Source organism: Petaurus breviceps, unplaced genomic scaffold (genome assembly GCF_028583685.1).
Source record: "Petaurus breviceps papuanus isolate PSGF00001 unplaced genomic scaffold, PetGlider_PUasm1.0 90784, whole genome shotgun sequence".
In the NCBI taxonomy this organism is placed as follows: Eukaryota; Metazoa; Chordata; class Mammalia; order Diprotodontia; family Petauridae; genus Petaurus; species Petaurus breviceps.
Genome location: NW_027187345.1, coordinates 13,757,120 through 13,772,182, shown reverse-complemented (window position 1 = coordinate 13,772,182; position 15,063 = coordinate 13,757,120). Strand labels below are relative to the sequence as shown.

The following is a 15,063-nucleotide window of genomic DNA, read 5'->3' as shown; positions in this document are numbered from 1 at the left end:
ACTCTATGGTCTGTACAATTCAGTTGTACTGAGCTACTTCCTTTTCCTCCCATATGATGCTCTATCTCTAGCCTGTGTGTCTTCGAACTAGCTGTCCCCCTGTATGGACTGTTTTCCCTTCTCACCTTTGCTTCTTGGAATTCCTAGTTTCCTTCAAGACTTCAAGCACCACTTGCTACAGAGAGTCTTTCCGCTATCATTGATAGTTTAGGGGTGCAGGGATCCCCAAACTATCAAGGTACAGGGAGGAATCATCTGGAAAGAATTCAGACTCAGTCTTCCAGTTGTGGCAAGTTTATTATAACTTAATGGGGTGATGCTAAAGCTTATATAGAAAAAGTTTAGTGATTAGTGTGCCAAGTATGTTAAATAGATGGTTCTGGGCAGGAACAAGGGTCAGCTCCTAAAGGAAAATACAGTTTCTGTATCTTAGGTACAGGTATCATTCACTACTGGCATGGCTTGGGGGGGAGGGGAGGGGGTTCTAAGGGGTGTGTTTTTGGTCTGCTACATCTCTAACAAAATAACCTTGGGAGTCGACCTCTATACCATCAATACAGGATATTTCTATCTGCACAGGGAAGTTCTAGAAGGTCAACTTGTTCTTGTAAGAGGGAGAAATAGTTTGCCTCACTGGGGTCCATTCTGGAGTTATTGCCAGAGATAGGGTCTTTGGGCTGGGTCCTAGGGCTAGGGTCCAAGCACCCCATCACAATCTTTGCCTCCACAGTTACCCAGTACATGTTTTATATATGTCTTTTATGTGCCTATATATCACCCTCTCTTAAGTTCACTCTCCCAACTCCCAGGTCGCTTGCTACTTCTCCCCTCCAGATTCTAAAGGTAACCTGAGGGGTTTCTAATGCTATGGCTTAAGGCCCATCAGGTGTGCTCCAATATCAACTAATCATTTAACATCTGAACATCAATTAGTTTTTACAAAGATATGTTTATTGAGAAGGTATGGTCACCAAAAAAATATGATACCCACTGTCCCACAAGCACACACAGAATCTAAGGGAAATTAGGTTTGAGCTTCGGTGCCCGCTGGACTCATTTTCCCCCTTTGTAAAAAGAGAATGGGGCGAGCTAGGTGGTGGTATGCATGCTGCAGCACGGCGCGGGGTTCGGGAGGGCCTGAGTTCGAATCTAACCTCAAACACTCCCCAGCTGGGATCCCGGCTAATGGGCCTCCTTTTCCTCCTCTGTAAAACAGAGATAATAATAGCATTCACCTCCCTGGGTGCGGTGAGGATTAAATTTAATTAAATTAAAGCACTATGCACTTTAGTTATTGTTATTATTATCTGCACTAGGGGAGCTAGGATTTAGGGCCCGCCTTCAATGCCTTAAGCTCCCAGGGACCCTGAGAAGGCCCCGGGTTCCTTTGGTCCATTTTTTTTTTTACAGATAAACCGAGGTCCAGCCGGAGGCGCCCAGCCCAGGTCACGTGGGAGAGAGGCTGGGAGGACAGCAAGGGGAGGAGCCGGGCACGCGGGGAGGCCCGGGGTCAGACGGGGGCAGCCCGAGGTAGATGAGGATCCCGCGCCAGGGCTCCCAGAGGCGGGGCCGGGGGAGGGAAAGGAGGCCCGCCTGCCTGCGGGCGGAGGGGGAGGGGAGGGGTGCAGGCCAAGGCCGCGGGGCCCGTACCTTCCCAGGAGAAGTCTCCTCCGGGCTCCCGCTTTAGGAACTTGTACCAGAAAGTCTCAGGGACTCCGGGCCCCGCCCCCTCGGGCGGCTGCTGCTGCTGCGGTTCCGGGGCTTCCGGCGGCGGCGGCTCCCCGGCCAGCTCCACCTCGGCGAGCCACAGGCCCGGCTCCTGCAGCCCGCGCGCCCCGTCGGGCCCGGCCCCGCCGCCTGCCCGCTTCATGGGCACGGCCCTCTGAGGCTCCCAGCGCCCCAGCTCGGGCCGGGAGCCCACCAGCAGCAACTGCGGACGGCCCTGGGCCACGCTGGGAGGCACCACCACCCCGAAGCGGAACAGCATCGTCGTGGGCCCCCCCGAGACGCCGGCCCCGTAGGGAGCAGCTCCGGCCCTTCCTCCTCCTGCTTCTCCTCTCCTAGGCCGCGGCCACCCCCGGGGGCCAGCCGTGCGGGGCTTCGCACACCGCGGGGTAAATGTCAGCTGGGGCTCCTGTTACCACCCGGCGCGGCTGGGGGTGGGGCGGGGCTGGGGAGAGGGAGGGAGCGAGCGAGCTCGGCCGGGACGAACTGACCCCCTTCCACCCCCACCCCCGATCCACGTGGAATAATTACTGGGGCATCCTCTACCCCTCCCACGCGGGAGCCCTTTCTCGGCCATCCACTTGGAAGAGAAACGCAGCTCCCCCTGGCGGTGGGTGGGGAGTCCTCCACCATCTACACTGGGGAGACAGCGAAATGACACATGGGCCAAAATAGCCCTGAATGCTGCTGTCTGGCCACGGGCCCCTTTCTAAGCAGGTTGGGTTGTATCTGTGCTGTAACAGCTGTAAATTCTAACCAGTTTGTATTGGGTGTATGCTGTAATGTCTATAAATGCTGTTATCTTGCTGTGAACTTTGCACTGGGTAGTAAAAGTGGAACACAGTAAAAACACAAAGAAAGGGTTTACATTTTCCCTTTTTTATTTTAATTTTTTTTTTTACTTAGGACAGCATGTTCCTTAGGATCATTTGCCCTCCAGCCTGTTGATAATTACTAATACTATGTTCCTCAGTCAGTACACATTTGTTAAGTGCCTAGTATGTTTCTGCATGTGTGCTTAGTGCAAAAGTCCCACTCTTAAGGAACTTACAGGCTAATGGTGGGAATATCATGCAAATAACTATGTGTAGACCTGCTCAATACAAGATGAACTTAAGAAAATCAGTAGAAGGAAAGGGACTAGCAGTAATGGGAATAGGGAAAAGCTTCTAGTACAAAATAATATTTTAGCTGAGACTTGAAGGAAGTCAGGAGGTGATGAGGAGAGAGTACTCCAGGCATGAGGAACAGATGGGAGATGGGAGTTTTTTCAGAAAGGATCAAAAAGGCAGCATGTATTACTGGATGGCAAGGAAGGTCAAAGGAGTAAATTATGAAAAAGACTACTTCTTAACCAACCTAACAGTTCAAAGGGCAGAAAATACCAATTCAGAGTTTTGTAGGGGTGTAGGCTTTTTGTTTTTTTCTAAATTCCTTCCAAAAAATTTTTTAGATTGAGTTATTTTTAAAAGTATGAAAATGGCAATGAGAGAATATATAATCTATGTCTTTACAATTTGATCCTGTTCTTTTTGGTTAAGACTGATACTCTTACTTTTTTCCACTTAAGAACAACTTGAAGCAGCTTCAACCTGACCTATTCAACGGATACTTTTGATGCTGAAAATCCAAAATGAATAAATACGCTGCAGAGTTTCACAGATAGTTCCAGTCTACCTTTGTCTGCCTATGTGATTGTCAGCCCAACTTGTCCAGCAATGTCTGTTTCAGGTATATGAACGGATGTACTGATTCAGCTGCCTGGCCATCCAACTGCATATCATATTCTGGACAATAGGCATTTTTCATCCTTTTATTTCTCCGTATGGAAGCTCCATAATATTCACGGGTTTGAAGTAATCAACACAATATTATCCACAAACAGGAACATTGGAGGACCTCGCTGTCCACTTTACTCTGTACAGACCACCTTACATGACACTGACTTTGACTTTGGTAAGCATCCCTCTTTTGTTTGATCTTAGTAATTGAAGTTTTGTTTATTGGCAGTATCTGATTGCATTCATCAAGAAATCTTGTATTAACCTAAGACTTTTCATAGGAAGATAACCCTTAAGTGGTAGTGTTATAATCTGTGAAGTCAAAGACTTCTTTATTGTCCAAAAAATACTCAGTACAGTGGGATCTTGTTTTCTTTGTACCTTTCAGGCAATTGGGTGACTGTAAAGATCTGTGGTTTGCTGTAGGAAATCTTTTGTGAATGCTGACAGGTTCATAGTTTTCAAGTTCCCATGGTATGTGTGTAGATCATTCCTACAAAGACCTCATAGTAGGAGTGTGTGTTTCTTCCTCTTCTGGTTCATCTCATTTTGTCCTTTGTGACTTGAATTGGAATTTTGTTTGGCATTGAGGGACCCAAGGGACCAGGTATACATTGGGAGTGTGGGTGTTAGCCATGGAGTCAAGCCAGAGTGAGAGCATTGCAGAGACTGAAGAAGTGAGGAAAGAGGCGCCCCCAGTCTCCGAGGCCAAAGTCCACTTCAAAGTGACCCGGTTCATCATGGAGGCCGGTGTCAAGCTAGGGATGCAGTCCATTCCAATTGCCACAGCCTGCACCATTTACCATAAATTTTTCTGTGAGACCAAATTAGATGCATATGACCCTTACCTCATAGCCATGTCAGCCATTTACTTGGCAGGTAAAGTGGAGGAGCAGCACCTCAGGACAAGAGACATCATCAACGTGTCTCACAGGTATTTAAATCCCAAGAGTGAACCTTTGGAATTAGACTCCTGGTTCTGGGAGCTGAGGGACAGCATTGTTCAGTGTGAATTACTGATGTTGAGAGTTTTGCATTTCCGCGTCTCCTTCCAGCATCCCCACAAATATCTGCTCCACTACCTTATTTCTTTAAAGAATTGGATGAACCGTCATAGCTGGGAGAGGACTCCTGTCTCTCTGGTAGCCTGGGCGCTGCTTCGGGACAGCTATCATGGAGCATTGTGCCTTCAGTATCCCGCCCAGCACATAGCTGTAGCAGTGCTCTATCTTGCTTTGCAGTGCTATGGAGTGGAAGTGCCTGCCGATTCCGAGGCAGAAAAGCCCTGGTGGCAGGTTTTTAGTGAAGACCTTACCAAGCCTGTCATAGATAATATTGTGTCTGACCTAATTCAGATTTATACAATGGACACAGAAATCCCTTAATTGTTCTAGGGCCATTCAAGGAGGATCAAACATCTGCTTTGTCTGAGGGCAGTAAAATGGGTCCCAGCTTCAAAAAGTTGCCAAGTCACAGGGACCAGCTTTGCATTAGCAAAAAGGGAAGAACTAAACTTGGATTGCGTCTGATTGTTCTTTGCTCTCTGTGGTGGCTCCCTAAACAGGTTTGGAGCTCGTGTTTGGATACAAATAGGCACGCGTTGAAAAAGGAATGTATTGTGTTCAGTTGCTTTTTGCACCTTAGGAATTTTTTGAAGATAAACTTTTTGAATTTGGTGCAGACTATATTTAGGCATCACTTCATTAAAACAAAAGCCAAAATAGAATACTTGATTGTCCCCTTTGGGATATATTTTCAAGCCATACATAGGCTTAACCTTCCAACATAAGTAAACACTATTTTATTTTACATAATAAAAGACAAAAAAATTTTGTAAAGATGTGAAAATAGGCATATAGTTTAAAAGCTTTCAATGTTCTGTGGACCATGTTGGGGATGGGGGTGATATTAGCCATAATTTTTTTTTCCTTCTTAAGCTGTTTTCTTCTCCCTGAAATACATTATAAAATATGATCATCTTTTCAATACAAATGTTCTTCCAAGAATCCTGTATGTTCAAAAATCTTGGAATGCCTCGATCTCTAAAGAATCAAAGTTTTCCAAGAAACACGGGGCAAATAAGAGGTAGGTAGTGGGGAAGAAGTATGCCTATTTCCACTGATGACTTTGTGCAAGAAATGGTGTAAAAGGGAAAACTATGATGGACCAGACATGTAGAGGCCAATGGGGAGTAACAGAAAAACACTTATGTGATAGACAGGTACCCACAAAATGTAAACAGCAGACAAGAGCCTCTAGCATACTAAGTAGCTATGTGGAGAATCTCTGTTAGAGACCAGGGAAAAGAATCAGGAAGAGACCTTAGAGATGGGTTGCTTTCAGGACTAGTAGATGGAGCACCCTTCATGGATGAAATCATGGATTGATTGAAGTGTTGGGAGAAGTAGCAAAACACTTTACAACTAAGGAACCCGGGCCATATTGCCAGTAGTTAGCTAAACGAAACAACTCATCCTATGATTTCCACTTATGTCATTTCCAGAACAAATTTGCTGTTTATATATTAAACCTGTTTGTTGGTTTCCTAATAAAATAATTTTTTTCATGTATTTGATTTCTGTTCTTTTACATGACAACATACATTTTACACAAACCTCTTGTGTAAACTAAACAAGCACAGACATACACAAAGACCTGATAACAGATATGTATGAACAACCCAGATAAAAGGACTAAAACTGGGGTGGAGTAAATAAGCTAGGTTTCATACATTCAAGGTACTATGCTGCAGAATTGAAAGAAATTGAAAATTGAATAATTTAAGATATATATAAAGGTCTCAGCCTTTCCAAGATGCTGCTGGTAAAACAACATATTTTACCCTGAAATACAGATCCACCAAGAAAAGCTTGGTTGGTTGCTGAGCATAAAGGCAACCCTTAAGAACAATGAACAAGTCTAGAAAAATAAGGGCCACTTTAGTGGCAAAACAGGCAAACTTTAAACAACCCTGTGCTTTGAGTTGTTAACATTTTTTTCAGTTATTAAGTGTTCTAATAATAGTTTGTGAAAGGCTATTAGCAGGTCATTGTTGCAGAAGAGTACAATAACATACACATTCTGGGGCAAAAAAGGTAATCTAGACCCTATCTTCAGGAAAACAGATTTTCACTTAACATCAGCTCTTTGGGAAGGGGGGGGGGGGGGGGAGGATTGCTATTTATATAGAAAATCCCTTACAATATTGTAGAGCTCTGATTCATTTGTTTATGTATTAATATACTTTTTAACACATATCTTCTGAACAGAACCTCACATTTTTCTTTTTTTTTTTCAAATTTGGGTCCTCCATCCTATGGAACAAATAATTTTTATAAGGAAAAACATAACCATTCACTTTTTTTTTCTTTTTCGAGGGGGAAGGTAGGGCATTTGGGGTTAAGTAACTTGCCCAAGGTCACACGACTAATTTTTGAGTTACATGGCTGAGGCCAAATTTGAACTCAGGTCCTCCTGACTCCAGGGCCGGTGCTCTATTCACTTCACCACCTAGACACCCCAACCATTCACTTTCAACCGTAAAATGAACAGACAATTTTTCTGTCCCCTCAAAAATAGCTTGTATTTCAAGAGTTTTGTTGTTTTTTTTTTTTTCCCATAAGAATATGTGAGCTCTCAGCGAGTAAGAGCACCGGCTCCAGTATAAGGACAACCTGGGGATCGAATCTGGGCTCAGATACTTAGCACCACACCCAGAAATAACTGGCTGTGTAACCTTGAGCAAGTTACTTAACCCCGATTGCTTAAGAAAAAAAAAATGTGTAAGCCACACAGCAACAGAACAAAAGACACACGGCAATTTGATTTTGTGGTTCCTATTTAAATACACATTACTTCTAATGATCTCATTGTACACCAGGTAAAAAAAAAATTAGGCCAAGTTTAGAAGAGAAAGTGCTTTTAAAGAGCAATCATCTAGATCAGGAAAAATGCTTCAATACTGTTTTATGGCTTTATTGTCATTCATGCAAAATAGCTAAAAGTTTTAGGACAGGTTTGCCACTGAAGTGATAATAAGAATTATGTTCCACCAAAGAAAATCATTGGCAGAATAAGGGGGGGGGGGGTGTAATCCATCATATTTAACAGTTATTTGCTGCTAAGTCTTAGCTGAGGAAGAATCTGATGTATTTTCTCCTGTTGCTAAAATAATTTCACCATCAGAAACAACAGAACAGATAGATTTAAGTGGCTGCTGGTTTTGAAGAGTTTTTTTTTTTTTTAACTAAGTCAATAGTCACATTCCATGATGCATATGTATAGGTTGTACTTGACTTCAAATGTGTAGTGAAGACAGTACCAGACTGGAATCAAGAAATGCCTAGGTTCAAATCCCCCACAATACTTGGTCACTTGTGACTATAGCCAGGTCACTTAATCTCTATGATTCTTAAATTCTTAGGTGCCCCAGTGGATACAGTGCTAAACTTGGAGTCAGAAAGACATCTTTCTGAGTTAAAATTTGGTCTCAGATGCTTACTAGCTGTGTGACCCCGGGCAAGTCACTGAACCCTGACTGTCCCAGTTTCTTCAACTGTAAAATGAACTGGACAAGGAGATGGTAAACCATTCCGCCATCTTTGCCAAGAAAACCCTAAATGGGGTCACAAAGAATTGGACACAATTGAAGCAATGAAACGGTATGTAATAAGCACTACATAAATAATAAGTATTATTTTTATATGATGGAAATTCAGATTTTAAAAGCTAGGGTTAAGAATGTACTATTCTAGAATAGAATATTCTAAATTCTAAATAAAATTCTAAAAATTCTAAATTCTAAATAAAAACTAATGCCATTTGTATCTTTTGTACTCCATTGAATTTTGATATATCACATATATCACAAAGATCATTCATTTAAAAAGCCATTATATAGGGAGTAAGTTTGATATTAGATTCATGAAACCGTCTAGGTCTAACTAAACATTTAGATCTAACTAAATTTTAATTGAAATTCTACCACTTTAGTACTGGATTATACCCCAAATTTGATATTTCTTGAAGAATGAGAAATGCATTCAAATTTAAATGTATAAGACTTCTATTCAAATGGAAATTCTCCAGTGTCCCCACAGGGAAAGCTATTACTTGCTTCTCTGTTGATTTGTTTTCTGCTGCAATCTTTTACTCCTTGCTGATTTGCCGTAATTCTCTTTGTAATACTATTTTGTATGTTTATGGCACCTTATCTCGAAGAAGCTCAAAGGGCTTTATAAGCGTGATTTTATTAATCTTTACAACATTCTTAAAAGTTAGCAGGTATTTCCAATTTTTAGTAGAAAAAAATTGCAACTTAGACATCTAAATGCAGCAGTGGATAGAGTGCTGGGTCTAAAGTAAGATTCTTCCTGAGTATTTGGCTTCAGATCCCTAATAGTATATGACCTTGGGCAAGTCACTTAACCCTGTTTTCCTCAATTACTCATTTGTAAAATGAGCTGGGGAAGGAAATGGCAAACGACTCCAGTGAATTTACCAAGAAAACCCCAAATGGGTCATAAAGAGTTAGATAGAACTGAAATGACTGAAAAGCAACAGACATCTACATGATTCTTAGGGACTCCAACTATTTGAAGCTAATACCTTCCCTATGCTGTAAACTTGAGGAGTCAAAAGATTTAGATCTGGAAGGAGCCATGTAGATTATCTGGTCCAAGTCTCTCATTTTATAGACATATACAATCAAGACAAGTTATGGGATTTCATTTTCTTAGTCTTTTGATTGATATGGGATTTCATTTTCTTAGTCTTTCTTGGATTTCATTTTCCTAGTCTTTGGAATAATTATAGCTTTTTCACTAAATTAGGATACCCTTTGACCCAGCAATACCTCTACTAGGTCTATACTCCCAAAAAGATCAAAGAAAGAGCAAAAAGAGACTCATCTGTACAAAAATTCTTTTTGGATTGACAAAGGACTAAACTAAAGGAAGTGCCTATCAATTGAGGAATGGCTGAACAAATTATGATAAATATAATGGGATACTGTTGTGTAGTAAGAAATGATAAAAGGGAGGTGGCAAGGTAGCACAGTGAAGAGAGCACCAGCCCTGGAGTCAGGAGAACCTGTGTTCAAATCTGGCCTCAGACACAACACAAAAACTAGCCATATGACCTTGGGCAAGTCACTTAACCCCAATTGCCCTCCAAAAAACAAACCAAAAAAATGATAAAAGGGATGGTTTCAGTGAAACCTGGAAAAACATAATAAACTGATGCAGAGTGAAGTAAGCAGAATCAGAAGAACAATTTATACAGTACAACATTGTTTAAAAAAACTTTTTAAAACTTTAAGAACTTTGATCAATGCAGTGATCTACTAAGTTTCCAGAGTACCAATGAACTATGCTATCCACCTCCTGACAGAGAGACTGTAAATTCAAGTTGCAGAATGAGACATACAGTTTTAAAAAAGGATAATTTATTTCATTTGACTATGTATGTTTGTTGCAAAGGTTTTCTTTTTTCTTTTTGATTGAGGTAGGGAAGAAAATAATGCTTGTTGACTGAAAAAATAAATTTTTAAAAAAGAAAAAAGAATCCTGACTTTGGACTACCCAAAATCTCTTCAGGTCAGAAAGATATAGCAGGAATCCCCAAACTCAAACTGCTAATCCATTCCAGAGAAAATTCCCATTGCCATACACAAAATCCAGGGAGCAACCTGGGACTGCAGAGATGGTTTGTAACCAACTCTGGGGCCACTAGTAATTTAATAAATGAATGATGAATATAAACAAATAGCTAATGTTTACTTAGCATTTATTTGGTAGGTGCTATTTCCCCCATTTTTCATAGAAGGAAACTGAGGCATACAAAGTTAAGTGACTTCCCCTGGGTCACACACCTAGCATCTGAGGCTAGATTTGAACTCTGGTCTTCCTGGCTTCAGGCCCAGCACTCTTTACCACTGGGCCATCTAGCTATCTCATGTGATAACCCATTTATGTACACTATGATGCCATATTTTTTATGTTTCCTAACAATAACTGACACTTTGCATAAGTTAATTTGAGACTAGCCAATGAAGGTCCAAATCTTAGAGCAAGTATAAGATGCTTTGCCTGTTAATGATACATATGGAGACTCGCTGAGCTTGCTTTCCAAAGTGCATGATAGAGGGGCTCTGGCCCTTCCTAACTCAAAGTATGTCTAGGTATTCTGTCCTTGTCTACTATCAGCTTACTCCTTGGTGACAAAAAGCCTTTTACCTTGTTACAAAGGACTCAAACAGATTAAATCTCTCCCTGCCAGCTTTAAAGTGAGGAGGAAGAAATGTTATGGATCTTGTAGCAGCAGCAGCAGCAAACAGTTCTCTCTCCACCTGGGCCACCATGTGGCTGTGACTGCATGGTGCCTATGTTTCTCCTGCCCTTATTATGTTTATTCTTTTCAGATTTTAAGTAAATGAGTACCAGAGGTAGAATGGACCAGATTACAGCCCTGTGAATTTCAAAAAAAATGAAAAAAAAAAACACCAGAGGTCTAACAAATGGAATCCCTTGAAGAATATTGCAGTAGCCATACCAGCTGAGTCCATGAGGAGCCAGTTCCAAGAAACATGATTAAACTAGCCCAAAAGTGAAGTAACCCCAGGGGCGGCCAGGTAGCACAGCGAGTAAGAGCACCGGCTCCAGTGTTGAGAAGACCTGGAGATCGAATCCCGGGCTCAGACACTTAGCACCCACCCAGAAACACCTGGCCGTGTAACCTTGAGCAAGTTACTTAACCCCAATTGCTTAGGGGTGGCCAGGTGGCTCAGCGAGTAAGAGCACCGGCTCCAGTGTTGGGATGACCTGGAGCCCGAATCCCGGGCTCAGACACTCAGCACCACACCCAGAAATAACTGGCCGTGTAACCTTGAGCAAGTTACTTAACCCTGATTGCTTAATAAAAAAAAAAAAAGTGAAGTAACCCAGTAGCTGAGACATGTCTTGAACCCACCACTCTCCCCAGAGACTGACTGGTTGTAGTGAAAAGAGACTGTGCTTCCATTTGGGAAGCAGGAGTGTTTGATGGTCTTTCTCAAGAAGCATCCCTCTGTAAAAGCTAATTGATGTTAATTGCTATTGAGGAGAAATCAACTGGTTGAGTGATATGAGGCAGTAATCACTTATTAAATGATATTAAGGAGATGAGAACTGGTGATGATATTGGAAGGAATACACCAGATGGAAGCTCATAATTGATAGTACTAAAAAAGACTCCCCCAATCCTTTAGAGTTACCCCTAAAACTCTGAGCAGAGTTGTAGCCTTGAATTGGGGAACTGACTGGTTAGTGCATCGGAAGAGTGGACCCAGAGCCTACAGAGCTACACATATATGATGTTAAAAATGTTCAGATCTACTATTCACATTGACTTTGTACCCTAGGAATGGAAGGAGCTCAGAGGTCTAGTGTAACCAATCCCCACTTCATTTTAAAGGTGGGGAAACTGAGGCCTAGAGGGGAAAGACACTTCCCCAAGATCACACAGGTCATTACAGACATAGTAGATATGCTGGATTTTGGAGGCTGGAAGACCCAGTTTCACATCTCACCTCTGACATTTACCAGAACTGTGACCACTGACAATTCACTTAAACTCTCACCCTCAGGCAATTCTGTTAATATTTCTTATCTATTAAGTTATATGTAGATCACAATTTGAGTTCCCACACTAGTGAAATCTCAGATCAAACAGTCAACAAGCATTTATTAAGCACTTAGTGCCATGCCAGGCATTTTGCTAAATATTGAAGATACAAAGGAAGGCAAATCAGTCCCTTCCTTCAAGAAGATCAAATTCTAATGCTGGAGAGAAATGTGAAAATCATTAGCTACATGCAAGAAAATAAAGAGTAGATGGAAAGGAATATGAAGGGTGACGGCATTAAGCAGCTGGAGTGGGAGAGGCAGACAGAAGTTGTCACTAACAAGGGTCACATAGCTAGCAAGTGTCTGAAGCTGGGTTTGAATTCCTAACTCTAGGCTGTGTTCTACCCACGGCATTACTAGCTGCTTCTAATAGCAGCTAAATATTTGGTGATTGATTGGTTGATTTAGATGCCATTTCCTGGTAGGGCAAATGACTTTTAGAAAAGTCATCAATCTTTTTTCCACTCAGCTATTCTGTCCCATGGGTAGAAATGCCAGGCAGACAATATCTATTATGGCAACCCCAATAGGCATTTTCATAATCACACTCAGTTTTCAAGCTTTCTGAAGTATAAGATCAGTTAAGGTAACCATGAGATTACTTTTTCTGTAAATTATTGTGTTCCCCATGAAGGAATATCCTTTTTAGTGAGTAATGATGGTCTTTTGAATTAGTGATTGATTTTCCAGAATCATTTCCTGTTTCTAGGTCTGACATAAACACTAGAATGTCACTGAAGAAAAAAATACTGTAGTTTAATCAATGTTAGGTATATACATATATGATATTTAATATATATATAAATATGCATACACACATACATCCAAAGTTATATGATGTATGTATGTGTTACAAACATCCACACTCATCCACACATATAGAATAGAACAAATAGAAGAATTGTTTACATTGCTTTCTTTAGGAATTCTTTCATTAAGTGAAAGTATACTTTATTTCACCAAAATAATAGAGTGACTGCAGCACTCTAACTATGGGAGAAAATCTGAATAATTGTTCAACTTGGAATGCCCATACTTAAGTGCTAGAGAAGACTTTAAGAATCATCAGGTTCAACCTCTTCCTTTTAGAGATGAGGAAGGCATGACCAATATAACCAAATATCTTAAAGGCTTAGTATTTATTCACACGACTAAATCTAGATTTAGGGGAAGCCATCAGGGAGTCAAACTGCCTACAAAAAGCTTCATTTCCATTGTTTTGTTATTTTTATAGCCTTTGCCAACATTTTTCCCGATAACAGCTGAAGCTCTATCTGTGCATGAGTAACACTTCTGTCTTGAGACCTCAAATGTTTTTGGTGATATAGTATCAACCTGAATCATAAAACATAACAGATCTAGTCCTCAAGAGAGGTGTCAAATGATTTTCAAATAGTAGCCTTCAAAAATAATTGCAATATTTTGTCTATAGGGGTAATTGGCTGGTGAGGAATACTAATAAGGCATTGCTTTTTGTTTTGTTTGTTTTTTAAATAGACACACTCCTCTTGGAATGTAATGATGTAGTATCTATCAGTCTATTTAATCTGATTCTCCACCTTTTGGAATCCCTAGGAATGGAAAGTCTGAAGATAGCAAGAATGCTGGGAGGTATTGTCTTAGAGATGCTGAGATTAAAAAGCCTCTTCTCCCTTTCTTTTCTCATTCCAAAATAAAATATGAGAAAAATAATTTATCTTCTATTAATAACCAATTATTTATTTAGGACTAAGGTTTCCCCCCCTTCTATTTCCTCATTTAGAAATCAACCCCTGTACATTATTCAGACAGCTTTTGAAGTGTTGGGCCAATGAAATGAAATCCTAGGTGAAGCTTACTCAACTGGGAAAGATATTCTAATCCAAGTGAATTGATGAATCTGACCCATTGTATTTTGGTCAGACAATTATGAGTGGAAGTGGATCCTCCTTTTGTCTAGATTACCCTAGTGGGGAGGTGGTATGGGTATAGATAAGTCTTTGACCAAGACTGAGTGATTGGAGTCAAGTTCCCCCAATCCTCATTAGAATAAACCCACTTCTCATTATAATATTCATTCTCTTATTACTTGTTAACCAATCAGAATTTATTTCCACCCTCAGGAACACTCACTCTTCCAAGGGCATATGAGTACTGAGTGGGTTCCATGAGGCATTTTTTGGTTTAAGAAAGACAAATGGGCAGCTAGGTGGTGCAGTGGCCCTGAAGTCAGGAGTACCTGAGTTCAAATCTAGCCTCAGACACTTAACACCAGCCGTGTGACCTTGGGCAAGTCACTTAACCCCAATTGCCCTACCTTCCCCCCTCCAAAAAGCAAAAAAAAAAAAAGAGAGAGAGAGAAAAGACAGACAAATGATCATCCTTTTATTAATTATTCATTAGCCTTAATTAAGAAAATGATTAATTACCCAGAAAATATGTCTCTCAAACTTTTTTATACATCACAAATAACAACTGCAGGCAGTTTTAGCTCTAAGAAACAGGACTGTTTGCCACTGACTGGTGCCCTTGCTTTCCGGGAGGAAAGGTATAAAGAAAACCAAATAGAGCCAAACATATCTTTCCAACCCATTTCCAATCAGCCACTGTCCTTCTTCTGAGGGACAAATTGTTTCTTCACTCCCCAACTAAATTCAATTGAATGAAAATATTAGACAACTACTAGGTGCAGTGAACCTGGATGTCTTATTGGCATCTCAAAGTCAACATGCCCAAAATGGAACTCTTTTTCCCTCTCTCTACAACAGCCCCTTCTTTCAACTCCTCTTTCTATGTTGAGACTTTTCTGTTCAGGTCCTCAGACTCAGACACACTCTAGTCTTCACTCTCTCTAAACCCACATAGCCAATAATTTGTCAATCATACCTACACAATATCCCTCATATCCATTCCTT

General features: G+C 41.0%; 2 protein-coding genes across 7 annotated transcripts in view; one reads left to right on the top strand and one right to left on the bottom strand.

Annotated features, from left to right (window-relative positions):
* EPM2A (EPM2A glucan phosphatase, laforin) overlaps positions 1-1,989 on the bottom strand; it is a 174,163-nt gene extending 172,174 nt beyond the window's left edge. The window contains exon 1 of the mRNA XM_069069734.1: positions 1,651-1,989. Coding sequence (XP_068925835.1) covers positions 1,651-1,987 — 337 coding nt within the window. The 5' untranslated portion in view covers positions 1,988-1,989. The remainder of the gene's footprint in view (positions 1-1,650) is intronic.
* The window catches only part of LOC138147314 (cyclin-Q-like), a 47,094-nt gene continuing 34,006 nt past the window's right edge, over positions 1,976-15,063 (top strand). For 3 of the 6 annotated variants that reach the window (XR_011164776.1, XR_011164773.1, XR_011164775.1), the window contains exons 1-3: positions 1,976-2,114; positions 3,296-3,681; positions 7,930-8,167. Coding sequence is in view for 1 of the 6 variants with exons in the window: in XM_069069735.1 (XP_068925836.1) it covers positions 4,142-4,891 (750 nt within the window). In the remaining 5 variants the exon portion in view is untranslated. Of the gene's footprint in view, positions 2,115-3,295; positions 6,077-7,929; positions 8,168-13,666; positions 13,781-15,063 lie in introns of those variants that run through there. The other 3 variants (XR_011164774.1, XR_011164772.1, XM_069069735.1) reach the window with 3 other exon arrangements.